The following is a 27,987-nucleotide window of genomic DNA, read 5'->3' as shown; positions in this document are numbered from 1 at the left end:
TCAAATGTGCCCAAGCTAGACTCAAGCTTGCTGTGTAGCCGAGGCTGACCTTGAACTTCTCATCAGCCAGCCTTCACTCCTAGGAGTATAGTGTCATGTATGTGCTGCCCAGCCTGAATGGTGTGTCTGTTTGTGTGTGGAGGTCAGAGGACAAGTTCCAGGGGTTGTGTCATTCTACTGTGTAGGTTCCAGGGACTGAGCTCAGGTTCTCAGACTCGGTGGCAGCAGCCCTTCACTGCTGAACCACCTTGCAAGTCCTCTGGCCCATTTTTCTTTCTTTCTTCTTTTTCCCCCCATTACATTTGTTTAGCTTATCCATTACATGTACAAATTTGGTTGCCTTAATGTATGTGCATGTAGAGGTCAGAGGCAATGTGGGTCCCAGGGACGGACGGAGATCAGGTTCTCAGGCATGGCAAGTGCTTTTATGTAGCACTGAGCCATCTTGTCCACCCTGGTTTTTTTGGTTTTTTTTGGTTGGTTTGTTTTTTTTTTTTTAATCTATCTTTATTTTTTTAGGTGTATTGGTGTTTTGCCTGCATGTATGTCTATGTGAGGGTGTCAAATCACTATGAACTGTATTACAGACAGTTATGAGCTGCCATATGGATGCTGGTGGTTGAACCCCGGGCCTGTGGAAGAGCAGTCAGGGATCGTAACAGCTAAGCTGTCTCTCCAACTCCTTTTTTTTTTTTTTAAGATAGGCTCTTACTATAGTCTGGGCTCACCTGAAACTCACTATTTAGCCCAGTCAAACCTCAAATTTGAGGCATTTCTTCTCTGTGAGTTTCCATGTCAGGAGTATAGTTATAAGCCACTTTCCAAGCACAGGCGATTTTGTTACCCCACAGTGACTCTCCACCCATGTTTGTGACACACTCGATTATTACCTTTGGAAAGGCTTTATTTTATTGGTCACCTTGAAACGAGAGCAACAATAACAGAAGTCAAAATTGAGGCAGGAGTAGATGAAAGTAAGAACTTTATTTAAATGTAGTTCTGCCCAAAAGGGCATGAAAATAAATATATTAATTTACAGTGGAAACTGGGTCCTATGTGATAGTAAAATAAAATCCTTAGCTGTCTCCCTTTCTCTTTCAGGAGCAAAGTCATTTCAGCTGATCGACAACCTGCTTTTTGTGCTTGATACGGATGTATGTTTCTGATACTTCAGCATTTTCATTTGCTGTGATCATTTTTGGTTTGGTTTGGGTTTTTGAGCTTTTGTGCTAGGGAGTCAGCTCACAGCCTCATTAATGTCACACAAGTGTTCTCCCACTGAGCTCCTCCTTCCACCGTGAAGATATGTCTATTAATAAAAATGTTAGGCAAGAGTGTTAGCTGGGTTGGATTACTGTCAGCGTCTGCTTCAATTCAGTGTGGTATCAAGAGACAGCCTGACGTTTAGCTCCGAAATCACAGAGGTGTCTAAATGACTGTCTCTCCTGTAGAGCGTGCTGAGCTTATGGGACGCCTACACACTCACTCCTGTGTGGAACTGGCCTTCTCTTCGCATAGAGCAGTTTCTTCTCGTGACAGAAGCCGATTCTCCCTCATCAGTTACCTGGTATGTTGGGAGTCTAGCTAGTAGTGATTTCTGTAGAGCCAAATGTACTGTCTGAATTTGTTCAGATCTTCCATTATGTTTTCTTTTGGAAACCACATCAAAGCAGTCTGGCAGAGGAAGGACTCTTCACTATTTGCCGCTTTCTATTTGGCACAAATAGGAAAAAAAAATTGGAACTTCTACATCATTGTGGTAGAAAGAGAATCCAGGTTGCACATGTGGAAATAACAGTTTTCTCTGCTTGCATTTCAACCTTTATGTGAGAATATCACTATGGAAGCTTATACTCAGCAACTTGCAAAGCTTTTTTTGTTTGGGTTTTTTGTTTTGTTGTTTGTTTGTCTTTTGCTTCTTTGGGGGGGGGTTTCAAGACACAGTTTTCCTGTCTGTTTTCCAAAGACAGCTTTGGCTGTCCTATAACTTGCTCTGTAGACCAGGCTGGCCTCAAACTCACAGAGATCTGCCTGCCTCTGCCTCCGCAGTGCTGGAACGACAGGGGTGTGACACTACTGCCCAGCTTGCAAAGCTTTTTAACTTCACCTTCTCTTCTCTTTTAGGCAAGGGATTACAAATCTCAAATTAGTTGCCCTGACATCTACATTGAAGGAGAAGGTACTGGAAGACTTGATTTCATAGTTGTCCATTTTATGGGTTAGAAATCACAATTACTCACCAGTTCTGTGGGCTCAGGCCTGTATTTCCGGCTGCTCTGCAGGCTGAGGGGGCATCATCACAGTTGAAGGCCTACCTGGCTACAGAGATAAACAGCATTTACCAATGTAATAGTTGATGCCACTTAATGCTCACAGCATGCTAAACTGTAGTTCACATAGACTTCAACAAACCAGAAGTAATCTGAAGAACTGGATTCCAGTTTTCAAAGGATAGATGAAAATCTTGGCTCTTCATTTCAAACAAAACATTTTAGGAATCAAATCTTTATATGCTGACACTCTGGAGACAGAGATGGGTGGATCTGTCTGAGTTTGAGGCCAGCCTGGTTTACAGAGCAAGTTCCAGTACAGTCAGGGCTACACAGAAAAACCCTGGCTCTGGGGGAAAAAAAAGTATTAAGACTTATTTGAGCTAGGTATGGTATCTTAATGCTGTAGTTCAGCATTCAGGAGGTGGAGATGGCAAGGCCATGAGTTCAAGGTTATCCTGGGTTATAAAGCAAGTCCCAATGTCAAAAAACCAAGTGCTAAAAATGAAAGAGCAGCTATCTAGTGTGTGCAAGGCACCGAGTTTAGCCTCCAGTGCTGAAGAGGAAGGAAAAGAAAGGGCAGAGAAGGGGGTGGGGAGAGAATAGAAACAGGGAGGGCAGACCAAAAGGCATTTGCTAGTCGATGGTTGTGAAGGTGCTGCACTGCAGACTGGGGTGTAAGGGGTTCTGTGCAGTGTTCCTTCAACAGATGGGGAGGTGGACTAGAGGGTTGCTTCCTTTTGGCTTTCCGTGTCTCTAAAGAACACAAGCTTGTGTGTAGCAGTTACATGATAACAGTGGTGGGACTGCTTACATAGTAAAAGAGGGTTGTGGGTTTTGTGTTTAGCTTTGTATAAAATGTATTAATAGATGTCTTCACAGGAAGTACTGGCTCGTGCTGATAGGTTTATGTCAGCTTACTGAACTGTTCATCTCTCCTAGATGAGAAACCTTGTCATTTATTCTTTACCTGCGATGGAAATACTATATTCTTTGGAAGTATCCAGTGTTTCTTCCTTAGTTCAAACAGGAATTAGCACGGTATGTTTATACATGTTTTAACACTTTGCTATAATGTTTTTCTTTATGAGTAAGAACAGCATGAATGAACTTAGTGCAGTACCTGGCTTGGTCTCTGGCAGATGCTCGGGAGACCCAGCCTAGTTGTCACACAAGATGAGATCAAACTTCATCTGCTATTCAGCTTTTTTATTTAAAAAAATTATATTTATAATTCTGTGTGTGTGTGAGAGAGAGAGAGGTTTCGTATCCTTTGGAGCTGGAGTTACAGGCAGTTGTGAGCCCTTGGGTGTGAGTCCAGGGAACCCAACCTGGGTCCTCTGCAAAAGCAGTGCATACTCTATCTTTGAGCTGTCCAGCCCTTATTCAACCTCTCAGCTTTCTCTCTATCTCCACCAGAACTTCTGATGACAGTGTTCACAGCAGTAGTGCTTTTGTTTATTTTTGTCATTTTAATTCTAAAAATTTGTGCCCTGTCAGTACACTTATAAAGTCTATAAAGATCAAATTAGAATAACAAACTTTTTCATTTCCTTTTACTTTAAAAAAGTATAAAAATAACAGTCATATGCATTGTGTGATATTTATATTTTTTAATTGTGATTTTTTTTTGGTTTGTTTGTTTGAGACAGGGTCTCTCTGTGTAGACCTAGCTTTGCTGAAATTCTATATGTAGACCAGACTAGTCTGGAACTAACAGAGATTCACCTGCCTCTGCCTTCTGGGTGCTGGGATTAAAAGTGTTCACAGTCATACCCATCGATTGTAATAGTTTTCAAAAAGCATTGTAGTATATTTATTTCATCTCTTTTACACACATGCACACACACACACACACACACACACACACACACACACACACAGGCGCGCACTGTTTTCCAATATATTTTGGAACTTGTATACTTTTTGAACTATCATCTCTAAATTGTTTATTATCTTTTTTCTCCCTGAGACAGGTTTCTCTTTGTAGCCTTGGCTGCCCTTAATTCGCTTTGTAGACCAGAGTGGCCTTGAACTCACAGAGATCACCTGCCTCTGAGTGATGGATTACAGGCTGTGCTACTTCACCTAGCTTCTTCAGTATATTTTAAGAATAAGGCTGTAGGGTTGAAGTGATGGCTCAGAGATTAAGACCACCAGCTTCTCCTGTAGTAGACCCATGTTGGATTTCCAGCACTTACATGGAGACTCACAGCTCTCCGTAACTCCATCTTTTGTTCGCCCAATACCTTTTTATGGCTTCTGTGGCAAACAGACACATATACTGTTCACTGACATACACGCAGGCAAAATGCCCATACATATAAAGTAATTCAAAAAGAACACACACACACATATATATATGAATAACAGTATTCTTGGATTCTAGAGGAGTTGAATTTGGTTCATAACACTTGTAATTCCAGGTCTAGAGAATCTGACACCATCTGCTCATGTTTAGGCCCATGCATTTACAAGGTGCACACCTAATATAAAATGTAATACAATTATTTTAAAGAAAATAAGAGTAAGGCTATTTTCTGGACTAGCAAGTTGGCTCAGCCGGTAAAGTTGTTTGTCACCGTATCTGATAATCTGAGTTCGGGGCCCTTAGCCCATGATGGAAGAAAGAACTCATTCCTACAACCTGTCCTCTGACCTCCACCTATCGTTAAATACTATATCTTGCACTTCGGCATGCATGTACAGGCACACATTCTAAATAAACACATGTAAAAGGTAAGAATAAGGCTGTTCTGCTGGGTGTGGTCACGCATACTTATAATCCCAGCACTTTGGAGGCAGGAACAAGAGGTTCAGACATTCAAGGTCATTCTCAGTTAAACACTGAATTCCAAGCCTTTGTGGGCTATATGTGGCTCTGATGAAAGGAAATAGGCAAAAAGAAGATCTTTCTAATACACTAAGGTTGTTGTACTAGGAAATTTAATATTAATACAAAAGCATTAGGAAATTAACCTTGGAAACTAATAATTATTTTACTAACCGCACCAATTACTTTAGAGCTTTAAAACAAACAAACAAACAAAAACATTTGGTCAGACAGTGGTGTCACACGCCTTTAGTTCCAGTGCTAAAGGAGGCAGAGACAATATTTTTTGAGTTCCAGGCCTGCCTTGTCTACATAGTAAGTTCTAGGACAGCCAGGGCTACACAGAGAAACAACAACAACAACAAACCCATTTATTTATTTTGTGTGGGAGCAGTCTACCTGTGGAAATTAGAGGACAAGTAGAGGGTGGATTCTGGGGGTCCATCTCAGCCCTCAGGCTTGGCGGCAAGTGCCTTTATCCACGAGGCCATCTTGCCAGCCCCTGGGGCTTTTTGGAACTCGTTCTTTTTTCCTTATCCAGGACAGAATCCAGGCTTACTTACTGGATTTGGTGGTCATGGACAGGGAGTCTTTTGAGACACTGACAGTTTTGAAGCGTCCCCAGCCTGTTGTAGGATTTGCCTCTGTGAATTTGTCTGCTTGCTTCATTTTGATTCAGTTAATGTAAGGTCTTTTGGCAGTTGAGGTCCTTATACTACCTGTCCTGTGATGGTGACATTAGGTGCTATCTCTTGCTTACAGCCCCTCCAGATCCCTCCCTGTGTTCAGACCTTCCTGTTATTATTAGCAAGTTGTTTATGTGGCATAGCTTCCAGACCAGGAGAAAGCATTGTCCTTAGTTGTTCCCTAGTGACTTTAAGAATTCATAGTTGGATGATTCTTGCCTGAACCATTTGTTTATGCTAATAATTATAAAGCACTTGGTTGGCTTTTACATTTGAGTTTTAATCATGTTTTTGTTATTACTATAGGATACTATATACCTTCTGGAAGGAATTCACAAAAATGATCCTAAGTAAGTCATGTTTTGTCTAATCAGATGATGCACTATAAAGCAGCTAAATTAGAGTTTACTCATGAATACTGCATGGCAGGGGCACTCACAGCATGGTGTGTTTTTTTCAGCCTATCTGAAGATTCTGTCTCTGATTTAGTACTTAGGTACCTTACGGAGGTGTTACCAGAAAACAGGTAACGTCTCTTTTTTTTTTTTTTTTTTTTTTTGAGTCTTTCTTGCTCTTTAATGAGCAACTTAAATTCCTTGATGAATAGACATCTGATGAAATTCCTTCTTCAACTCTGCAGACTGAGCCGGTTACTTCACAAGCATAGATTTGCTGAAGCTGAGAGCTTTGCCATTCAGTTTGGACTAGATGTTGAGGTAAGCTTTCATTTGTTCAGGTGTTCCTGGCAGACGTCTCTTGGTGTGCTGGGGACTAAGGAGCTGCAGAAAGGTGTAGCCTGGGCACCTGTAATGATCTGGTGTGCAGCTGGGATACAACCACCACATTCTTATTTGAATTAATTAAAACGAGCTCTAGGGGCTGGAGAGATGGCTCAGCGGTCGAAAGAACTTGTTCTTTGAAAAGGGACAGATTTCACATTCCCCCACACACATGGTGACTAACAACCATGTGCAACTCCAGTTTCAGGGGATCTGAGTAGGCCGGGCATGGGGACACTGTGGCACAAGCCTTTAATGTCAGCAATGGGAGAGGCAGAGTCGGGCGGGTCTACATAGTGAGGCAGATCACTGAAGAGAGACAGTAGCAAAACAAAAAAAAAAAATGGTGATAAAAGTTCAACTATTCTTGTAGCAATTTGAAATACACATTTTTAATGCTAGTCATTTCGTGGCTTAGTAGGTCTCTAAACCTTACTCTTGCTTTGCTTATTAGAGTCTCCTCCCTTTGGTAAAATCCCTTCTCTGCTCCCTCTAAACCCTCCACTCGTAAGCAGCATCTGTGCTTTGCTTATGTGAGTTCTGTTTTTTTGGGCTGTGCATCTGTGAGATCATGCATCTTTCTGTGCCTGGCTTGTGTAATGATAAAAGCATGATGTCCTACAGGTTGGTCCATGTTGTCAGTGACAAAAATGGCTTCTCTAAGGCTCCTTAGTCTTCAGTGGTGAATAGTCCATATTTTGCAGGTTTACTTTACCCATCACTGAGCAGTTAATTAGATCAAATGTGTCTTAGCTTGAACAAAGCTCTTCGAATGCTTCTTGACATGTTTATTAAGGATTCAATAAAAAAAATAGTTTTTATAATTCCTAATAATCTGGGTTTACTTTCCAGATGGTAGAGTTACCTTTTTTTATATTTTTCCTTCCTTCCTTCCTTCCTTCCTTCCTTCCTTCCTTCCTTCCTTCCTTCCTTCCATTTGTTTGTTTTGAGACAAGGTCTTACTGTCAAGCCCTGGCTGGCCTGGAGCTTTCTCTATAGGCCAGTCTGGTAATAAGCTACCGGAGATCCCCCTGCTTCTGGCTCTCGTCCTGGGACTATAGGCAGGCAGCCCTGTGACCAGAGAAAGTTGCTTTGCTCGAGCCTCATTGCTGAGCCACAGGAGGATACTCCTTTCTACTATAGTCTGTTTTCCTTAGCTTGCTGAGACAAGATATGTTCCAATACTATGCTTCATGGCACTGGGTGTGGCTTGCTTGTGTTATAGCTTGTTTATAAGGTCAAATCAAATGATATATTGGAGAAACTGGCCTTGATTTCTGAGGACAACAGTGAGCAAACCAAATGGCAGCAAGTGGTAGATGAAGCTAAAGAAAATCTATGCAAAATCCAGGTGAGTTTTACCAGTCATCAACTGGAATTTTTGGGTTGATGTGCTATTCAACATTATTAACTTGACTTTGCCTGGCATTTCTGAAACAGGATGATGACTTTGTGGTGAATTTCTGCCTCAAGGCCCAGTGGATAACCTATGAAACAACACAGGAAATGCTCAGTTATGCCAAAACCAGGGTAAGTTGTTTTTCTTTTGAAAATATTTGCTTTAATCACTCATGATAATTCTATTAGCACAAATATGTTTTTTGTTCTTCGTGTTTTTTGTTTTTTTAGCGATGTTTTTTCTTTCAGCTTTGAAACAGTTTGCCTTAGACACAGTGTACCCACCTTAAGTTCAGGGTGCTAGTGTACTCGCTGCATTTTGTTCACCCATCAGCACAGTCACTCTAGAATGAGACCTGTGTGCCTTCTTCTGACCCCCTCATGACTACTAACTCCTATTTGGTGTGTAAAAAAATGAATATTTCTTATTCATTTAGGGGTTCAAGACAGGATTTCTTTGTATTGTAGCCTTGGCTGTCCTAGACTCACTCTGTAGACCAGGCTGGCCTTGAACTCACATAGAGCTGCCTGCCTCTGCCTCCTGAGTGCTGGGATTAAATCTGCATGCATTTCTGTGTCTGTGTGCATGAAGTTACCCCATGGCCCAGAGGAGGATGTCAGATCTCTGGAACCCGAGTTGCAGATGTTTGTGAGCCACCATGTGGGTGCCAGGAATTGAACCTTGAGTTCTTTGAATAGCAGCCAGTGCTTGTGTGTGTGTGTGTGTGTGTGTGTGTGTCTGTCTGTCTGTCTGTCTGTCTGTCAGCTTTCACTGTATAGCCCTGCCTGTCCTGGAACTCACTCTGTAGACCTAGGTAGCCTTAAACTCAGATCTGCCTGCCTGTGCCTCAGGAGTACTGGGATTAAAGGTGTGAGTCAGCACACCTAGCTATTTTTATTATTTTCAGTTCTGTGTATATCTGTGCATGTGAATGCAGGTTTCCTCTGAGGTAAGAAAGGGGCATGAGATTCCCCTGTGCTAAACCATTTGATTTGGGGTACTCAGGTAGAATAGTACATGATCTTAGCTGCTGAGCTTCCAAAATCATTTCTTCATTGTTTAATACCATTGCATTTAACAGATTCTTTTCATTTGGGCCTTAAATACAATTTACTTTCAAAGATAATGTTTTCTGTCAAGTCATAGAAAGTCCATGGTCTTTATGAAGAGTCTGACAGAGGTGTCTCCCTGTGTTTCTTTCCTTTCCTTCCTTTTCCTCCCCTTTATACAATGTGTCTTGACTATATCCATCCCCACCATGACCTTTTTTGTCTCATCTTCTGTGCTTAGCTCATGAAGAAAGAAGACAAAGCCCGGCCTGCCTGTTCGGATGGCTTCATGGAGGTAATGACATGGCATCGGTGGGTAACTCGGGGATGAGGATGTTGCTGTGTTTCTTTCCAAGGCATGTTGATATCAAGCGACTGTTTAATACCTCCACTTCCTTATCGACAAAATGGTCCTCCAAGTAGTGCTGTTCCTGTGCTTGTTTTAGAGTCAAAGCGACCAGTCCCCATACAGCATTTTTACTTTGTACCTGGTAGCTGCTGAATGCTCAGTAAATCCAACTCCAGTGCTGAGGATGGGCAGAATAGGGCAGGCAAGATGGCTCAGTGGGTACGATGCTCGTGCCAAGCTTGAAGAGCCAACTTCAGTCCTTGAGACCTACGTACTAGAGCAGAGCCAGCTTCTGCAGACTGCCCTCTGTGCCCCGTGTGCTCGCCGAGCCACACCCCCCACCTCCTTCTCCATCTAAATAGATGGTAAAAACAATGAAATCCTCAAATATTTGCTGTAGTCTCGCTAAGTTTCACCTTAACTATAATGATTAAGTGAGAAAACCTATACTTAATATGCATTTCCTTTATAATAAAATGTGACTGGAAATGTTTTCACTATTTTGTGTGTGATAAGTTAAATAATGAAAGTTGTGTGGATTGGAGTTGAGCCATAATATGAGTAAAAACGAGAATGTATACACAGCTAAAATGGAGTGGCCCTGATTTTTAGCATCTGAAATTTCTTTTTTCTCTTTAAATTTCAGTATCATTACTTTGTGTGTGTATTTGCATGCATGTGGAGGTCAGAGAGCTTTGTGGAGTCACTTTTCCTACATTGAAGTGGGTTCCAGGGATTGGACACCAGGCATGCGTGGCAAGTGCTTTCACCTGATCAGCCATGTAACAGTCCACCTACATTATTAAAATTATCAAATTGTTGTTTCTTTAGGTACTAAAGGCTCATGCAAAGTTAACTACATTTTATGGAGCATTTGGACCAGAGAAATTCAGGTGTGTGCATTTTATTTTTAACTTTTAGGTTATGAGTTAAATATAAGTTTGCGATGTTATGAAAAAGATACTATTCCTTTGAGTGATTTTCTATCCAAGGGGAAATGTGTTCAAACGATAGGGAATATCATCTTTTCAACGGGGTTGGCTTAGACCCTTGCCATCTTTTCTATCTTGCTATAGTCATTGCCCATGCTTTCTAATGACTTAAATTCCCATTGCTAAAAAAATAGATTTATTTATTTATTTTATTTACTTATTTATTTTAATTTTTCAAGGCAGGGTTTCTCTGTGTAGCTTTGGCTGTCCTGGACTCGCTTTGTAGACCAGGCTTGCCTCCAACTCACAGAGATCCGCCTGCCTCTGCCTTCCAAGCGCTGGGATTACTGGGGTGCACCACTATGCCCAGCCACTGTAATTATATTCTTGGTGTGTGTGAGTATGCCTATCTGAATTCAGTTTCTGTGAGCACAGTTGCTAAGGCAAATTTTCTACATATCTGCATTTGTTATCCAAATATATTTTTCTGGTAGATAGCTGAGAGAGTACCTATTTCCAGTTCACTTTGTCAGAAAACTCTTTTGTTTTCCTAATATGTAAAAAATATTACAAAAATATACCTGGCTTGCTCTGACTCTTAATTTTGAGCTAAGTATTCTTTAGTGACTGGAATTTTTTGTTCGTTTGTTTTACATAAGAAATCTTTCTTTTTTTTTTCTTTTTTAAACAGGGTCTCATTAAGGCTGGCCTAAGTTTGCTCTGTAGCTGAGGCTGACTCAATTCTTCTGTGTACCTTTTATTTTTTTTAAAGTTTTTGTTTTTCTTTTGTTTTGTTTTGTTTTTTTGCCTGCATGTATGTCTTTGTGAAGGTGTCAGATCCCTTTAAAATGGAATTACTGACAGTTGTGAGCTGCCATGTGTGTGCTGGGACTTGAACCAGGGTCCTTTGGAAGAGTATCCTGTGCTCTTGACTGCTGAGCTGTCTTAGCAGGTTGTCATTTATGCTGTGATTATGTGATCTGGGTTCCTATAAGAAGAGGCACTGCCATTAGGGAAGATGACAGTTACGGAGAGGAGCCTTACTTTATACTGAACTTTTTGATCTGCTTTGTTTTTAATATCATTAAAAAAAAATGTGGAGAAATGGCTCCATGAAAAGGAACATTTGGTTCTCAGCACCCACATTGTGGTTTAAATAATTTATAAATCCAGTTCCAGGGAATTCAACTCCCTCCTGTGACCTTTCAGGGCCCCAGGCACATGAGTGGTGCATATTCATATATGCAGGTACTCATACACATGAAATAAAATTAATATTTGAAAAAGGTTAGAGGTTGGGTCAGCGAGTTGCTCAAGGAGCTTGCCACCAAATGTGATCCTTCAGGTTCAACCCCTTAGATCCATGATGGGGAGAGAATCAGTTCCTGCAAGTTGTCTTCTGACCTCTACACGCATGTCATAGCACATTTCCCCCACTAAATACATCAGTGTTCAAAAAAGTGGCTTAGCTGTACAATGATGCCTACTTGAGAAGTATTTTTACACTCTTAACTCATCTCTTCCCTCTGATTTTTCAGTTCTAGCACTTGGATTGAATTCCTGAATAATGAAGATGACCTCAGAGATATTTTTTTGCAGCTAAGGGAAGGAAATCTCATTTGTGCTCAGTATCTTTGGCTTAGGCATCGGGTAATACATTGTGCATTTTAATTTCTTGGTTGCTTTCTAACTTCTGAAATGGGTGGTTGAGCATTGGAAACTTAACAGGCTGTCAAGGACGACTGCGTAGCAGAGTGTTTCTATGGTGATACAATGTGACCTGACCCGGAGGAGATTATCCCAGATAATAGAGGAAGTGCTATGGTGCACTCACAGTACCTTATTTTGTCCATTTCTAGAGTCCAATTGGCTCTGAGTCTTTCCTCAGTGCGCAACGTATAATGGGTTGTTTTTTTGTTTGTTTGTTTTGCTTTGATTTTATCAAGGTTTCTCTTTATAACTGTGGCTGTCCTGGAACTCACTGTGTTGACCAGGCTGGCCTCAAACATAGAGATCTGTCTGCCTCTGCCTCCACGTGCTGGGATGAAAGGTGTGTGCCACTGTCTAGTAGGGCAGCATTAACTGATTATTAATATTCTTTTGCTGATACAGTGAAAAGGATGTTCCTACCATTTGGATTATGGTAAAGGAATACTCATTAAAGCTGTTTATCTGAAGGCTGTGTGCACTGGCACATACCTGTACTCATAGCTCCCCTGGAGGCAGGGGCAGGAGGATTGCTTAGTCTAAGTGTTTCAGGCTAGATTGGGCATTATAGTCTCCTTTTCATCTACAGGTAGATAGACAGTTTATATAAATCTGTTGTTTTTAGACAAAAATCTCAAACATCCAATTTTACCAATAAAGACTCAGGAGCCAGATGCTGAAGCGAAAGCCTGCTAACTCAGAGAGGCAGAGAAAGCACCCAGCTGACCTCCCTCCTCAGCCGACATACCAGAAAGGGAAAAAAAAGTTCTTCAGGCTATCTCAAAAAACCCCAAACTGAATGTCTTTCCCTTTTACTTCCTGTGCATCTCTATCCATTCTTCTGACTTCCTCTTACTTTCTTTGGTTCTTTTCCTATGTTCACTCCCCATCATCTGGTTGCTTGTTCAGCCACTTGACCTAGGGTTAATTTTATTTAATCTTGTTTAAAATACTCAAGCAGAAAGCTCTTGGATTAAAGGTGTGTGCTAGGGCTGAGCCACACTATAACTAGAAACAGGTTTTCCCAGTAAATAACAATCTTGGGGTTCATAATGTGATCAAATATCCCACTATGCAAATCCCCTTCTGCTGGCTGATATTGACATATAACATTTAGGTTCAAAAGTATTGTGTTATGGCAATTAGCAATGCAAAAAGCAATGGGTTTTGTCGAGGCATTTTCATGCAGCTTTGTCATTATACTTTATTTATCCCTTCTTGCTGCTTTCCCCCAGGATGGAGTAGGTCTTTGCCTTTTGGGGGTGGTTAGTTTAATCTTGTCACACAAATCCTGACCACTGATTCTGTAATTCAGGCTGACTTTGAGAGCAAGTTTGACGTGGAAATGCTGGAGAACTTGCTAAACTCAATTTCTACACAAGTCTGTCTGGAAGAACTTTGTTCATGGTTTAAAAACGACGTGATCCCGTTTGTGAGGAGGATTGTACCTGAAGGACAAGTGAGTTTCTTCCAGTATTTCTTCTCTTAAAGATTTAACTTACTTTAATGCCTCCTATCAGATGACTGAGCAAGCCCTGTAGGAGGGTAGATTGGATGGAGGTGAACACTTGGGTCTCAGCACTGGAGGGGCTGCGCTAGAAGGACTTCAGATGAGTTCCAGGCCAGCACGGGTTACAAAGTGTGGATCTGTCTCAAAAAAAAGCAAAGGTGGTGGTGGATACTGACTAACTAGCATGCTAGCATGTTTGAGGGCTTGTGTTCAGAGTCCAGCAGTGTAATGCTAAATCAGTAATTTCTAAGGGATGATTATAGGACTAGACAGATGGCTTAAGTGTGTGCTCAGTGGTTAAGAGCACATTCTACTTGTCCACAAGACCTGAATTCGGTTCCCAGCACCCACATCAGGTGCCTTGTGGTCAGCTCCACGAGACCTGATACCCCACCACACACACACACACACACACACACACACACACACTCTTAAAAAAATAAATAAATAAATAAAATTATTTATATAGAGATCTTTAAAATATTTATTTTATGTGCATATATATATATTTTTTGCATGCATGCATGACTCTGAGGAGGTGCCAGATCCTCTGAAACTGGAGTTACAGACAGTTGTGAGCTGCCATGTGGGTCCTGGGAATTGAACCGGGGTCCTCTGAAGGAGCAGCCAGTGCTCTTAACCACTGAGTCATTTCTCCAGCCCCTTAAAAAATATTAAAAAAAAAAAAAACTGACTATGGGAATGTTTTGTATATAATTATCTTTGAGAATTTTCTGTTTTAAATGCTGTATCTGTTTCAGAACATTCTTGCAAAATGGTTGGAACAAGCATCCAGGAACCTGGAGTTAACTGATAAGGTACTGTCCACGTAGCAAATATGGAAATGACGTTTGCACCTTCTCAGTAGCTTCAAACTTGAGTCTTAATGGTCCTTCATGTTTTTAAAAGGCAAACTGGCCGGAAAATGGACTTCAGTTGGCAGAGGTGTTCTTCACAGCAGAAAAAACAGACAAATTTGGATTCACATCCTCTTGGCACTGGATTTCCTTGGTATGATGTGGAGACAAATTAATGATGAAATTGTCATATCTCAGCAACGAGTTAGCCTGTGTGGAGAGAGAAGCACATTGTTTCAGTCTACTGAAAGGACAGTCTTTTCTTCCTTTCTGTTGTATCAGTTACAACCTGGATGTGTTTCAGTGTAGTCTTTCTACATTAAACCAGCAAACATGAAAACAGTAGAAAGACATTCTAAGTGCTACAATTAAGATTTTCTGCAGTAGTGGAATTTCTCAATCCTTTAAAAGAATGAGAAGTGATTGATGAGAATTGATCTGCAGTAGTCACATCTGCTTTCGCTTAAACCAGGAAGCCATGCTCTCATGTCAAATATACGGGATGTAGGTATGACTCAATGGTAGAACATTTGTCAGTGTTTGTCATCCGCATCCCAAACTTGAAGAAGCACTGTCAAAGAGCAGTCAGTAGATCAGGAACAGAGCTTGCTTCTTGAGGATTCCTGACTATCCTGGAACTTCATTCTGTAGACCAGACTCAGAAACCTGCTTGCCTCTGCCTCCAGAGCACAGGAACTAAGGGAGGGCGCCAACACTGCCCGTCCCTTAAAAGTTTTGTTGGTTTTGGTTTTTTTGTTTGTTGGTTGGTTGGTTTTTGGGACAGGAATTCTCTGTGTAACAGCCTGGACTCTTTGTAGACCAGGCTGGCCTTGTACTCACAGAGATCCTAGTGTCTCTGCCTCCCAAGTACTGGGATTAAAGGTGTACACCACTACACCTGGCTAAGGAGGTTTTTGGTTTTTTTTTTTAATGTGTGCTGATTAGCTTTTTACTTCCATGTATCTGTGTGAGGGTGTCAGATCCCCTGGAACTGAAGTTACAGATAATTATAAGCTGCCATGTGAGTGCTAGGAATTGAACCCGGGTCCCTGGGAGAGCAGCTAGTGCCAAACCACATTTCACATATGCTTCTAAATTTCCTAAAGTTTTTTTTTTTCTTTTGAGGTTTCTTAAACAGCAAAGCATAAATTATGCTAGGAATAATGTGTGATTATGATGGCTACCTTGTAGCGTGATCTGCACGGTGCTTGCGGAACATTCATGAAGCCCTGTGGGTGTCACCAGCACCTCATAAACTGGGTGTTTTGGTGCACATTTGTAATCTCAGGGTGTGGGAAGTAGAGGCCAAAGAATCAGAAATTCAGGGATATCCTGGGGTATGTATCAAGTTCAAGGCCAGCCTGGGCTGTATGAGATCCCACTTAAAAAAAAAAAATACACGCACACAAACACATACATATGTGAGTATATAGAGACAGAGAGAGAATTTGTTTATAAACTCAAGTATATTTGACTCCTGAAACAATTGTTCTCCTCTTGTCAGTTCTCGAATTTTTAGTAAATATCAAACTCTGGTTTTCTCTTGTGTGTAATTGTGGCCATTACTAACTTCTTTGAGATGAGTTTGGCTGTTTCCTTATCACACTTTTGATTAGCATTTTTGTTTTTTTTTGTTTTGTATTCTTAATCCTGTTAATGCTTTTGTTGTAGAAGGATTATCAAAACACAGAGGAAGTCCAACAGTTAAGGACACTGGTTCATAAGTTGCAGGAGCTGATCACCCTTCACAGGAAATACAACTGCAGGCTGGCCCTCTCTGAGTTTGAGAAGGTAGGCTTGCAGCCCCATGTGCCCTGTTTTGCTGGTTTGTATCCAGTTGCATTTAGACACTGCTTCATTTACAGTGTCTTCCCTGTCTCTTACCCAGGAAAATACGACCACCATAGTGTTCCGAATGTTTGACAGGGTCTCAGCCCCGGAGCTGATCCCCACTGTCTTAGAGAAATTTGTGAGAGTTTACATTCGGGAACAGAATTTGCAGGAGGAGGAGCTTCTTTTGCTTTATATAGAGGTAATGTTTCCTTAACTTTGTAAGGGCTCATTTCCTGTTGTATGACGGTGTTCCCACACAGACATGGTGCATGTGTGGAGGTCAAGAACAGCTTGGGAGGCTAAATTCTCTCCTTCTGCCACATGGGTCCTGGGCCTCTAACTTAGGTCATCAGTCTTTGGGCAAGAGCTATTACCTGCTGTGCCATTTCCTCAGTCCCGGCTCTTGTTTCTGAAATCTATGCAGCACATCATCACTTGAAATGTTTGGCTTTGAAAGGAATGTCCGCACTAGCAGCTATGAGGCATTTTGAAGTTAATTCTGTTCCTTGTCAGAGTGCCCTCCAGCTGTTAGAGAGGCTGAGGTGGGAGGTTACTCAGGCCCACAAGTCAAAATCAGCCAGGCCATACAATGAAATCCTCTCTCAACAAAAAAAAATGAGAACAGAGGACTTTTCCCAAAGGCTTCCTCTGAGGTATTAGGAGTAGCTCAATATATACACTTTTGGCAGCAGAAGGTGCTAAGGATCAGGCCTCAAGCCTCTGGAGTCCAAGCTTGGTCTGTCTATGAGCTACACCCCCAACCTGATAGTTTTTATAAGTAGTACAATATTGCAATGATCTTTTGGTTGGTAGGTTTGGTTATATTTGTTTTGGTTTTTTTTGAGACAAGATCTTTCTACATAGCTCTGGCTATCCTGGAACTTTTGTGTAGACCGGACTGGCCTCAAATTCACAGAAATCAGCCTGCTTCTCCCAGTGCTGGGATTAAAGGCATCTACATGATGCCTGGCCCAGTAATATTATCTGTAGACCCTTTGGGAAAACTTCGCTTTTAAATTTTCTGTGCTATATAAAAGCACAGGCTACATTTGGGGGGCGGGGTCTGTACCTGTGTATGCAATGATGTGTGTTACATGTATCTGTGAGTTTGGACTTGCACGTGCTGCAGGGCCACCCATGTAAAGGTTGGAGAACTACTTTCAGGAGAGTCAGTTCTTTCCTTTCAACATTCAGTGCCTGGGGTCAAACTCAGGTTAACAGGTGTCTTTATCTGCTAATTATCATCCTGGTCCATTTATCTTTTTATTTTTATTTATTTATTTATTTATTTTCAGTAAGAGATTCTAATTTTGTTTGTTTGTTTTTCAAGACAGGGCTTCTCTGTGTGGCCCTGGCTGTTCTGAACTCACTATGTAGACCCGGCTATCCTCTGCCTCCCGAGTGCTGAGAGCAAAGGCATGTATCAGCATGTCCAGGCTGAAAGCTTCTAATATTTGAAAAGCATGTGTGTTTCTCTTCCGTAGGATTTACTGAGGAGGTGTAGCTCGAAATCAGCGACACTGTTCGACACAGCCTGGGAAGCGAAGGCCATGGCAGTGATAGGATGCTTGTCTGACACAGATGTAAGCAAACAGTGACTGTTGGCTTTTCCTGTTTTGGGTAGGGAGTTACCTTTTGAATGTTAGCCCTTAAGTTCTTTTCTGGTCATAAAAATGACACGTATTTGTCAGGGAAGTTTTTGTAGAATATAAGAAAAATAAATGATAAAACCATGCATAATTTTATTTCCTTTGGTTATGTAGAATAAGATTAAAATGTGCTCATTCCCACTGGCAAAAGAATTGCCTTGGACAGTTGGATTTCTTTCTGTTCAGGACCTGGAATTACTGAGAAAGGGAAACGCCTAACTTGTTGGCACTGGACTCTACTGTGATTTTCCACTCTTTTGTTTGTTTGTTTTTATTTTTTGTATTTTTTAAAGACAGGGTTTCTCTGTGTGGCCTTAGCTGTTCTGAACTCTTTTTAGACCAGGCCAGCCCTGAACTCACAGTGATCTGCCTGCTTCTGCCTCCCAGTGCTGGGATTAAAAGCGTGCACCACCATGCCCTGCTAATTTCCCGTTTTCAGTCCTTATAGAGGAAAGGTCGTTATGCCCATAGTGTCAGCATTAGGATGTTAAAAAGCCTTGTCTTGGGAAAGCAATAAAGGAATGGGTAAATGATTAAAATGTAAGGACAGCACTGATCGACTCAGTAAGTTGGGGGGGTACATGAAATTAGAAGGAGCTGTGGGGGCCTAAGGGCAGTTAGAGGAGGCGAATAGAGGTGTATAATCAAGATACATTGTATACTGTGTATGAGATTCTCAAAAAATAAAAGCTTATATGTAAGCTATCTGCTTCCAAGTAGGGAAACAGCTGAGCATATAGGAAAACTCTTCAGCTCCTTTTTCAGCTTTGTTTTGTTGTGTTTTATCAGAGGTAGGGTCTCAAGTATCCAGGCCCCAAATTCACTTAGCAAAGGGTGGGTGCTCTTGAACCTTTTTTAGATTTATTCATTGTTTTGTGTATTAATGTTCTACTTGCATGTATATATGTCTGCTGGTGTTTGTCGAAGTCAGAAGAGCATGTGTGGTCTCCTGGAACTGAAGTTAAGAGATGGTTGTGAGCCACCTGGTTTGGGTTCTAGGAACTGAGCTTGTGTCCTCTATGGGAGCAGCAAGCGCTCTTAACTGCTGAGCCAGCTCTCTAGCCAGACCTTAAACTTCCGTTTTTCTTCCTTCTACCCACCAAGTGCTGAACTTATAGGTGACTCGCCACAGCTGGTTTGAAATTGTTCTTCTGTGTGACAGTTGAAGTAAATGCACGCTTTTGCCGGCAGTGGAAACGCTCTCACGTTACCCTGTCCTTGGTGTTGTGGTGCCAGTCACTTACTTGAGAGGTGCATCTGAGGGCTCTCATTGTTCCTGTGTGATCTCTCTGCAGCTCATCTTTGATGCGGTGCTGAAGATAATGTACAAAGCAGTGGTTCCCTGGAGTGCAGCTGTGGAGCAGCTGGTCAAACAGCACCTGGAAATGGACCACCCCAAGTAAGTCTGCAGAACACTGAATGGAGCTTCTGTGCCCTGCACCGGCTTCGTGCTTTGAGTTGACAGTTAAGCTTTCCATTGACTGCTCCACATAGTCATGTTAATATCAGTGCGTTTTGTTTAGAGTCAAGTTACTGCAGGAAAGTTACAAACTCATGGAGATGAAGAAACTTTTGCGAGGCTATGGAATAAGAGAGGTGAATCTCTTGAACAAGGAAATAATGGTAAGTGCTAGTTGGAATGGTTCCTCTACTTTCTTGTATTTCTAGGACAGCATGGGAAATTGACTGAAGTTTTGTTTTGTTTTTGTTTTTGTTTTTGTTTTCATTTTTGAGAAACAGTTTCTCTGTGTAATAACCATGGCTGTCCTGGACTCACTACATAGACCAGGCTAGCCTTGAACTCACAGAGATCCTCCTGCCTCTGCCTCCCAAGTTCTGGGATTAAAGGAATGTTCCACCTCGCCCACCTTCACTGAAGGGTTTCATGCTCAAAAAGTTGTCGAGCTAGATTTATCATATGGGAGTGGCAAGCATGTGGAAAACCCAGAGGGGTCAGCTCTCCCTTTTACCATGCAGCCTTTATGGAGTAGACTTAAGGCCTCAGACTTGGCAGCTAGCACCTTTGTCCATTGAACCGTCTCGCTGTCCCCGTTAATAGTGATTTAATATTAGGTCTAGCAGAGTTCTTTTCTTTTGTTTCTTTTTGTTAAAAAATATTTAAGGCAGTTTTTGTTCATAAGCAAATGGTTTCTGGGCTCTGTGAGTCTTCATGTTAAGGAATATGTATTGTGTCTTCCAGAGGGTAGTCCGATACATTCTCAAGCAAGACATTCCTACTTCTTTAGAAGATGCTCTGAAGGTGGCCCGAGGATACAGGGTGTCCGATGACGAAATCTACAGTCTAAGAATCATTGATCTGATTGACAGAGAACAGGTGTGGAGTTTCAGATGGTGTCATAGGGCTGCTTCGCTGGCTATGTCTTTACAGAAATCAAATTGTTCAGCTGCTTTTACAAGCCAGATAAGCTTTATCAATCAACACGAAAGCATAGCATATTAAAGTAACTATTTTGAAAAAAATGCCCTGTAACTAGCTAATGGGCCTTTACACTCTAGTTAATGCAGTTCAAACTCAGGTTTTACACTGGCATAGTACTCTTAGATTCTGAAATAAGGTGTGTGGTTTCTGTGTTTTGTCCACCTGAATCCTTTAGATGTTAAGAAATGAAACTAAAGCTTCATGCGTGCTAATGCTAATTACACTTTTCAGGACGGAACTGTCCTTTTCTCTAACTTTAAACGTCTGTATTTGTTCCTTTATCTTCAGCAGCCATGTGCATGCCCGTGTGGTATGGTGGTGTTTGCTCTGGGTTGACTATGAATTTAGCTTATCTACAGCTATTTTTCAAAATGGGATTTTTAGATTTTGTTTATATTTCGAGGCAGGGTCTTACTCTATTGCCCACACTGTCCTGGAATGCTGTGTATCCCAGGCTGGCCTCAAACTCCCTGAAATTGCTAAGACTGTAGGCATGTGCTGCCATCCCTTCTTCAAATTATCAGATTTATGTTGTGTTTTATTTTTAAAGATTTATTTATGTATGTATATGGTTGTTTTGTCTGCTTGTACGTCTGCATACAAGAAGGGGTATCCCACGGGACTACAGCTATAGATGGTTGGGAGCCACCATGAGGTTGCTGGGAAATGAACTCAGAACCTTTGGAAGAGCAGGCAGTGCTCTTAACTGCTGAGGCATCTTCCCATCCCTCAAATTTTTAAAAACATTAAACTGTAGTCTTTTAAGTATCTTTTCATCTTTTTCCCCATTCTGCTTTTTTTTTTTTTTTTTTTAAAGATTGATTGATTTTACATGAGTGCTGTGTCTGCATGTACACATGCGTGCCAGAAGAGGGCCTCAGATCCCAGTGTAGATGGTTGCGAGCCACCATGTGTTTGCTGGGAATTGCGCTCAGGACCTCTGGAAGTGCAGATAGTGCTCTTAACCACAGACCCATCCTCCCCCACCCCCGCCATTCTGCTTATTTGATCCCAGGGCCTCACACTAGGCAACATATATCAGAGAGACTTTTGTTTTGTTTTTTCTTCTCACTTTCAACTAGAAAAGAAAGAGCTAAGTTCATGCTATTTCTTGTAAGGACCAGTATGTTCTTCCTTTCTTTCTAACACTGTCACAGGGGGAAGATTGTCTCCTGCTACTGAGGTCCCTGCCTCCCGTTGAAGCTGAGAAGACTGCAGAAAGAGTCATCACCTGGGCTCGACTGGCCTTGCAAGAAGAGCCAGACGGTTCTGAAGAGGTGAGGGTTTCCTTCATTGAGCCATGGTGTTGGTGCATGGCTGGACCTCAGCAGGCAGTGGCCCAGGAACCTTGAATTCCAGGCCAGCATTTCTTCATTATAAGTCCTTGTCATCAATAGAGCCAGTTCACTCCTTTAGCGATAAGAAACCAGGTATCATAGTGGTGGCTTACAACCATAATGCCAGGCAGAGGCAACCAGCCTACTGCTCTATATAATGGTTCTAAACCAGTCTGGGCTACATAGAAGGACCCTGTTTCCTGTCTGTCTCCGCTCTCTTTCTCTCTCTGTGTGTGTCTTAAACATATACACACATACAGAGAAGAAGCAAAAAAAGAAACCAAGTATCTAATTTACCAGAATAGTTAGATTTTTTTAAGCTTGCGAAATGTCTCCCAGCTTTGAATAAATTATCTACCTCATCTTCACATAAAGCTGTGAAGGAGGTCCCATGGTAGAGTAACTGTAGAAGATGAGATCTTAGATGGCTTTGTGGGTTGTTAGACAGGGGCCGAACCTCCACTCAGACCCCTTTGGTGCTGTGTGCGTGTCTGCTGAGAGCTGCAGTGTCTCACATGTTCTCCGCTGAGTTACCCTCCACCCTGCAGCATGTTCCGTAATTAAGGCTTCTCCTTTTCCCCCTTCTCTCTTTCACTAAATCTTTCAAAATAATTGCTGAAAGTATAAGTATTTACTCCACCCAGCTTATTTAAGCTTTTCCTGAGCTCTCCCCTCTATTCTCTTAAACTCTTTACCTGAGGAAGTTTACAAATGTTTAGTATGACTGACTCCACAAGACAAAGAAGGTCTGTCGATTGTTGTGTTGGTGGAAGGCTGTAGGTTAGCACATCCTCCCTGCTAGTCCCTGCTGGCGGGTTTCCTGTGCTTCGCCTGTGAGACACTCACACAGCCTTGCAGCTGCCCAGCAAGAGCTGCACGTGCCATCAACCACTTGGTTTATTTTTCTGGTTCCTTGGCTGGTTTTATTGTTTGCCTCTTTTATAATCTTTTGGGGTTTTTTTGGTTGGTCCTGAGGATTGAACTCACGTCTGAAACATGCTAGGCAAATGCTCTCCTACTGTTCTCCAGCCCGTGATTCCATGGTTCTCATGCATGTTTTGTCCGTGTCCATCTGAGGTGATCAGTAAAAAAGATTTCCTTTTGCACATTTTAGGACAAGGCCTGGAGAATATCTGTGGCGAAGACATCGGTGGATATTCTCAAAATCCTGTGTGATATTCAGAAAGGTAGTTCCCCTGGTGCTGCTCCTCAGCTTGGTTCTTGTCCCGAAGCTCACCAAGGCTGTGATTGCCTAATTTTACCATATAGAGTTGGCTTGTTTTCTGTTTCCATGTTTCAGTAAGCTGCTCACTGTTGGACTAGATACCTAATGTAGCTGCTGGCTCCGATAAGGGGAGAAGGCCCTTTAAACCTGGGCTTAAAACACTTGGGACAGTGTCTCTCTTGGGGAGTGGGGTATAATTTGTTTCAGAAGGCTTGCCATTCTTATATCTTACTATTTTTAATTATGTGTATATGAGTCTATTGTGTGGATGTGTGGTTGGATCTGCATGCCAGAGGAGTTGGACCCCTGAGGGTTGTGAGCTGCTTGACATGGGTGCTGGGAATTGAACTCTGGTCCCCTGGAAGAGCACAGCATGCTCTTAACTGCTAATTCATCTTTCTAGTTCCTCCAATTTACTAAGACCCTTAGACCTCCCCTTTCTACTCCCAGAAAGAAGTTTTTTTGTTTGTTTGGTTTGGTTTGGTTTTTGTTTTTTCAAATTTGATCTTTCTTTGCACTTCATTTATGTCAGGGGCAGTGAGATGGCTCATCAGGAAAAGACACTTAGCAGGCAAGCCTGACAGCCTGAGTTCAATCCCTGGAACCCATATAAATGTGGAAGGAGAGAACCTACTCCAAAGTTGTCCTCTGATATCAACATGCCTGCTATGGCACATGTGTCTATGTGCATGCACAAACACTCAACACACATACACAAACAATAAATCAACTAAAAAGCACCCCAGAAGACTTACAAGAAAACCAGAGTTAATTTATATGTTAGCTTCAAAAAATCCTAATAATGTAGTATGTTCTTGTGTGTTTTATTGCTGTAACAATATACCCAAGATTGGGAAATTCATGAGTAGTATATTATTTGGCTTTCACTGCTGGAGACTGAAGTTGAAGGACATGGTGGCAGTATCTACTGAGGGCCTGCCAGCGGCCTTGTCCCATTGTCATGTGACACAGGGCACTGTGCATTCAGAAAGACTAAGCTAGAGCCACCAAGCACTGTTGGAATAACCTATTGCTCTGTGACTAAATGTTCATGTTGACTTTTCAGTCACCTCCCGGGGATCCTGCCTGCTGCTATTGTGACATTCTGGGGAAAGTCCAAATCAGAGCATATGGGAATTCATAACTCTGCTCTAACTATTTAAAATGTAATTGCAGACAGTCCCCAGAAGGATGAATCTGAAGAATTCCTGAAGCAATTTAAAGTGGTTGCTAGTTTACAGGTAAAGATACCGTGTGCCCAGACAGTACAGCTGACCTGAGTGCTGTCCGCCTTTAGAGGCTGTGTGTGACACACTTTCTTTCCTTCTCAGCAGCTTTCCTGAGATGTCTGTAATTTATGAATCTTATGGTATTACTTGATAATTTTTTGGTCACATTTCTAGTTTCTTAACATTATAGTAAAATACATGTAAGAAAATGCTCCATTCTAGGCCAGTTTTGGGGTGGAGGCTGCATTGCAGTTGTGTTACACTCATGCTATGCAGCCGTCTCCTCTGTTCTTCTTCACAGCCTCATCTGAACTCTGTACCTATAAGGTACCAAAACTCTCTAGAGTACAATTACCCCAAACTAATTCTTGAGCCCCTCCCCCTGTTTTGCGAGGCTCTGCACAGCACAGAATTATCTTTGCCCAAATGTCAAGAGTGCTAAAATTGAGAGGCCCTTCTTCATAATGATATTTTCTTATTTTCCTAATTTTTTGGTTTTCAAGACAGGATTTCTCTATGTAGCCTTGGCTGTCCTGGATTCCTTTTGTGGACCAGACTGGCCTCAAACTCACAGATCTGCCTGCCTCTGCCTCCTAAGGGCTGAGATTAAAGGCCCGTTTTCTTAACTCTTAATGTTGGTATTTTGTTACTTTTGAGCCATAAAAATCTTAAATTTTTAATTTGTAAGGGAGTCATTTCTGAAGGAGGAGGTAAAACTCAATGGTGAGTTTGAACACTGAGTAAACTTGGGGCTCTTTCTCACTTTGCTGCAGGAAAGTTTTGAGGTCTTCCTTCCGTTTAAAGATTACAGCAGCTGTGCCCTGGTAACCAGCCTTCGAGAACAGTATATTAAGGCCCATGAAGGTGCACTGGCCCAGCACAAACTCAAGGGATCCCAGGGGCCCACCCTGGCCAGTGGGACAAACTTGAGCATCAAGTCAAAGCTGCACAGACAGGCACTGGCCCTGCAGGTGTCTACACAAGAGCTGGAGGCAGAGCTGGCCTTGAGAGCCTTACAGGACGGGAATGTGGGAGCAGCCCTGAGCAAATGCAGGTGACACCTGGACCTCCACCCGACCACCTTGTCTGAAAGGGACACTTGCTCTGTTTGCTCCTTCGCTGATAAGCATAGGGTCAGGGCCACTTAGATTTTCAGGGGAAAAAAATATTCTTGATTTCTTGAGAGCCTATTTTGGTGCCTCTTTGTCTAAAAATAGTGGCACAGAGGGAAACTAGACCCGGTCAGTTGGCCATATGACTGTTGAGTGTCAGCTCCCATGTACCTTGATCCTTAAGGGCAGCTAAAGTACTTTGAAAAATGGGTCACACTTGTGCCATGAAAATATTTTAAAGGCTCTTTATGTGTTACTGTTAGTGGTTAGATGCGAACATAAGGACAAATGCATGTGCTCTTGATCTGAACTCCCCCACTTCTTTCCTCCACAGAGACTTACTTCAGCATCACTGCAATGCTCACACAGGAAGACTGCTGTTTCTGGTGTGTCAGAAGCTCTGTCAGATGTTGGCCAACGATGTCCCAATGGCAGTACCAGCAGGACTAAATCTTCCCTCTGAGATCCATGATCTCGCAAGCCAAGCTGCCACCATCTGCAGTCCAGGTGACAAGATGTGTAAATCCTTCATGTTCTCTGGTTCATTGTATCCATATTTCCCACACGCTGTCTCTGATAACTGCATTCTGGAAACCACAGCGGTTTCTTACATTAGAACAGTGAAGTTTCAAGGCAATAGCCAAATGTGGTTGACCCCTTTAATGCATGCAGTCAGGTGGCTAAGAGACAGGAGAATCCATCAGCGCAAGGCTAGCCTGGACTACCTCGCTAGACCTTGTCAGTCATTCAATCAGCCAGGCAATAAATCCATTACCACTGTCCTTATTATTGATAAAATTGGCTTTTGTGTGAGCATGGTCTTCCTGATCTCCCCACATGGATCACTTTCAAGGCCAGCTTAAGCATAGATATGGGCTATGTTCACAGTAGTCAAAACTGCTCAGTGGGCTTGCTGTCTACCCTTGGCCTTCCTTGGGATTAGAAGGTTGTTTCGTTATTCTAAAGGTATAAGATAGGAATTTGGAGAGTCTGTCCGCTTTCTTTCAGATTTTTTGCTGGATGCTTTAGAACTAAGTAAATACACTTTAACTGCTGTGGAGCTTTCCAGACAGTGCCAGATGGATGACCGTGGAATCCTGATGAAAGTAAGTCACCTAAAGTTTGTTTCCACAAACAAACTGCTGGTGGCAAGTTCACAGAAATACTGAATTCATCACATACCTTTCCTTGCTCTTGTTTGGAAAACTGTCCTCTAAAAAGCCAAGAAGGCAATTCTTTTTTCCAGGCACAGTTGTTCTTTGTTTTGTTTTTAGATTTATTTATTTATTTAATGTATAAGAGTGCTTTATCTGCATGTACACCTGCACGCCAGAGGAGGGCATCATATCCCAGTATAGATGGTTGGGAGCCGCCATGTGGTTGCTGGGAATTGAACTCAGGTCCTCTGGAAGAGCAAACAGTGCTCTTAACCGCTGAGCCATCTCTCCAGCTACCCGGTTCTATTTGATTTGAACTGTTTTTTGAAACATAGGGCCTTAACCAAGGCCTCTCTGGGTATTGACCTTCTGTTAAGAGTTTAATTGAAGCAATATTTTTACAAGATGCCGACTGGCACACAACTAGAATACAATAAAACCTCAGTGTGCACAAAAGAAATTGATTCTAGGAATGCCTCTTCCTCAGAGATACGAGGGTGGTTAAAATTCCCAACATTTGCATGGAACCCCACACATCTCTCATGCTTTCATCATCTCCAAATTTTTCTGAATAAGTTTGATTTAAAATTGGTCATGTCTGTAGTTGAAGGATCTCTGGGTTCAGGGAACCTACTGACTCCACAGAGTTGCATTTCAACATCAACCCTGTCGGCCTCTTGGGCTAGAGAAACGGCTCGGTGGTTAAGAGAATTTGCTGCTCTTCCTAAGGACCCAAGTTTTGTTCCACACTCCCATATTGTAGTTAGGGTTTTATTGCTGTGAAGAGATACCATGACCGCAGCAACTATGTCTCTCTCTCTCTCTCTCTCTCTCTCTCTCTCTCTCTCTTTTTAACCTGAGACAGTTTGTCTGTGTAGCCTTGGCTCTCCTGGACTTGATTTGTAGACCAGACTTGAGCTCACAGAGATCTGTCTGCCGCTGCCTCCCTGCGTGCCTTTGTGAAGTTGTGAAGGCAAGCACCACTACACCTGGCTTCACAACAGCTCTTATAAACGAAACTGCTTACTTGGGGCTGGCTTACAGTTTCAGAGGTTCAGTCCATTATCATCATGGTGAGACGCGTAGCAGAGGGCAGACAGACATGGTGCTGGAGAAGGAGCTGAGAGTTCTGCATCTTTATTACCAGGCAGCAGTAGGAGACTGAGCCACACTGAGCAGAGCTTGAGCATAGGAGACCTCAAAGCTGCCCCCCCGCCCCCCAGTGACACACTTCCTCCGACAAGGCCATACCTCCTAAGTACCCCTCTCAATGGGCCAAACATTCAAACACATAAGACTGTGGGAGCCACTGTTTTCAAACCAACACAACTCACATCAGGCAGCTTTCAAGGTCTGTATATCAAACTCCAGGAGACCCGACACCTCTCTCTTCCAAATGCTCATTTACAGACTGTTACAGTACAAGAACATCCTCAGACTGACCATTCAGACACCAGACTCAGGTAGATGCATGTTTAATGAACAACGCTGAACAAAGACTGACCAGTCAGGGATACAGTCTATATTTGGGAACCAAGACTGTGGCACCAGTCTGCTTGTAAGGCAAGCTATTTATAAGAAAAACCATGACCAGGTAGTTACCAGGTAGCCAGATGTAGGAAGCAAGGGGAGAG

General features: G+C 42.3%; 1 protein-coding gene across 3 annotated transcripts in view; it reads left to right on the top strand.

The window, feature by feature from the left end:
- Kntc1 (kinetochore associated 1) overlaps positions 1 to 27,987 on the top strand; it is a 75,184-nt gene that overhangs the window by 12,735 nt on the left and 34,462 nt on the right. For all 3 annotated transcript variants that reach the window (XM_060382371.1, XM_060382370.1, XM_060382372.1), the window contains exons 10-36: positions 1,102 to 1,154; positions 1,452 to 1,567; positions 2,125 to 2,179; positions 3,213 to 3,311; positions 6,096 to 6,139; positions 6,250 to 6,315; positions 6,430 to 6,505; positions 7,794 to 7,919; positions 8,009 to 8,098; positions 9,258 to 9,311; positions 10,197 to 10,258; positions 11,836 to 11,947; positions 13,320 to 13,463; positions 14,276 to 14,332; positions 14,424 to 14,525; positions 16,043 to 16,162; positions 16,260 to 16,403; positions 17,689 to 17,787; positions 19,149 to 19,252; positions 19,377 to 19,476; positions 20,054 to 20,188; positions 21,451 to 21,570; positions 22,745 to 22,817; positions 24,032 to 24,096; positions 24,858 to 25,138; positions 25,531 to 25,703; positions 26,205 to 26,302. In XM_060382371.1, the coding sequence (XP_060238354.1) occupies positions 1,102 to 1,154; positions 1,452 to 1,567; positions 2,125 to 2,179; positions 3,213 to 3,311; positions 6,096 to 6,139; positions 6,250 to 6,315; positions 6,430 to 6,505; positions 7,794 to 7,919; positions 8,009 to 8,098; positions 9,258 to 9,311; positions 10,197 to 10,258; positions 11,836 to 11,947; positions 13,320 to 13,463; positions 14,276 to 14,332; positions 14,424 to 14,525; positions 16,043 to 16,162; positions 16,260 to 16,403; positions 17,689 to 17,787; positions 19,149 to 19,252; positions 19,377 to 19,476; positions 20,054 to 20,188; positions 21,451 to 21,570; positions 22,745 to 22,817; positions 24,032 to 24,096; positions 24,858 to 25,138; positions 25,531 to 25,703; positions 26,205 to 26,302 (2,768 nt within the window). The remainder of the gene's footprint in view (positions 1 to 1,101; positions 1,155 to 1,451; positions 1,568 to 2,124; positions 2,180 to 3,212; positions 3,312 to 6,095; positions 6,140 to 6,249; positions 6,316 to 6,429; positions 6,506 to 7,793; positions 7,920 to 8,008; positions 8,099 to 9,257; positions 9,312 to 10,196; positions 10,259 to 11,835; positions 11,948 to 13,319; positions 13,464 to 14,275; positions 14,333 to 14,423; positions 14,526 to 16,042; positions 16,163 to 16,259; positions 16,404 to 17,688; positions 17,788 to 19,148; positions 19,253 to 19,376; positions 19,477 to 20,053; positions 20,189 to 21,450; positions 21,571 to 22,744; positions 22,818 to 24,031; positions 24,097 to 24,857; positions 25,139 to 25,530; positions 25,704 to 26,204; positions 26,303 to 27,987) is intronic.

Source organism: Meriones unguiculatus, chromosome 4 (genome assembly GCF_030254825.1).
Source record: "Meriones unguiculatus strain TT.TT164.6M chromosome 4, Bangor_MerUng_6.1, whole genome shotgun sequence".
NCBI lineage: Eukaryota > Metazoa > Chordata > Mammalia > Rodentia > Muridae > Meriones > Meriones unguiculatus.
Note: the sequence above shows the minus strand (reverse complement) of the source record. Positions and strands in the feature narration are given on the sequence as shown.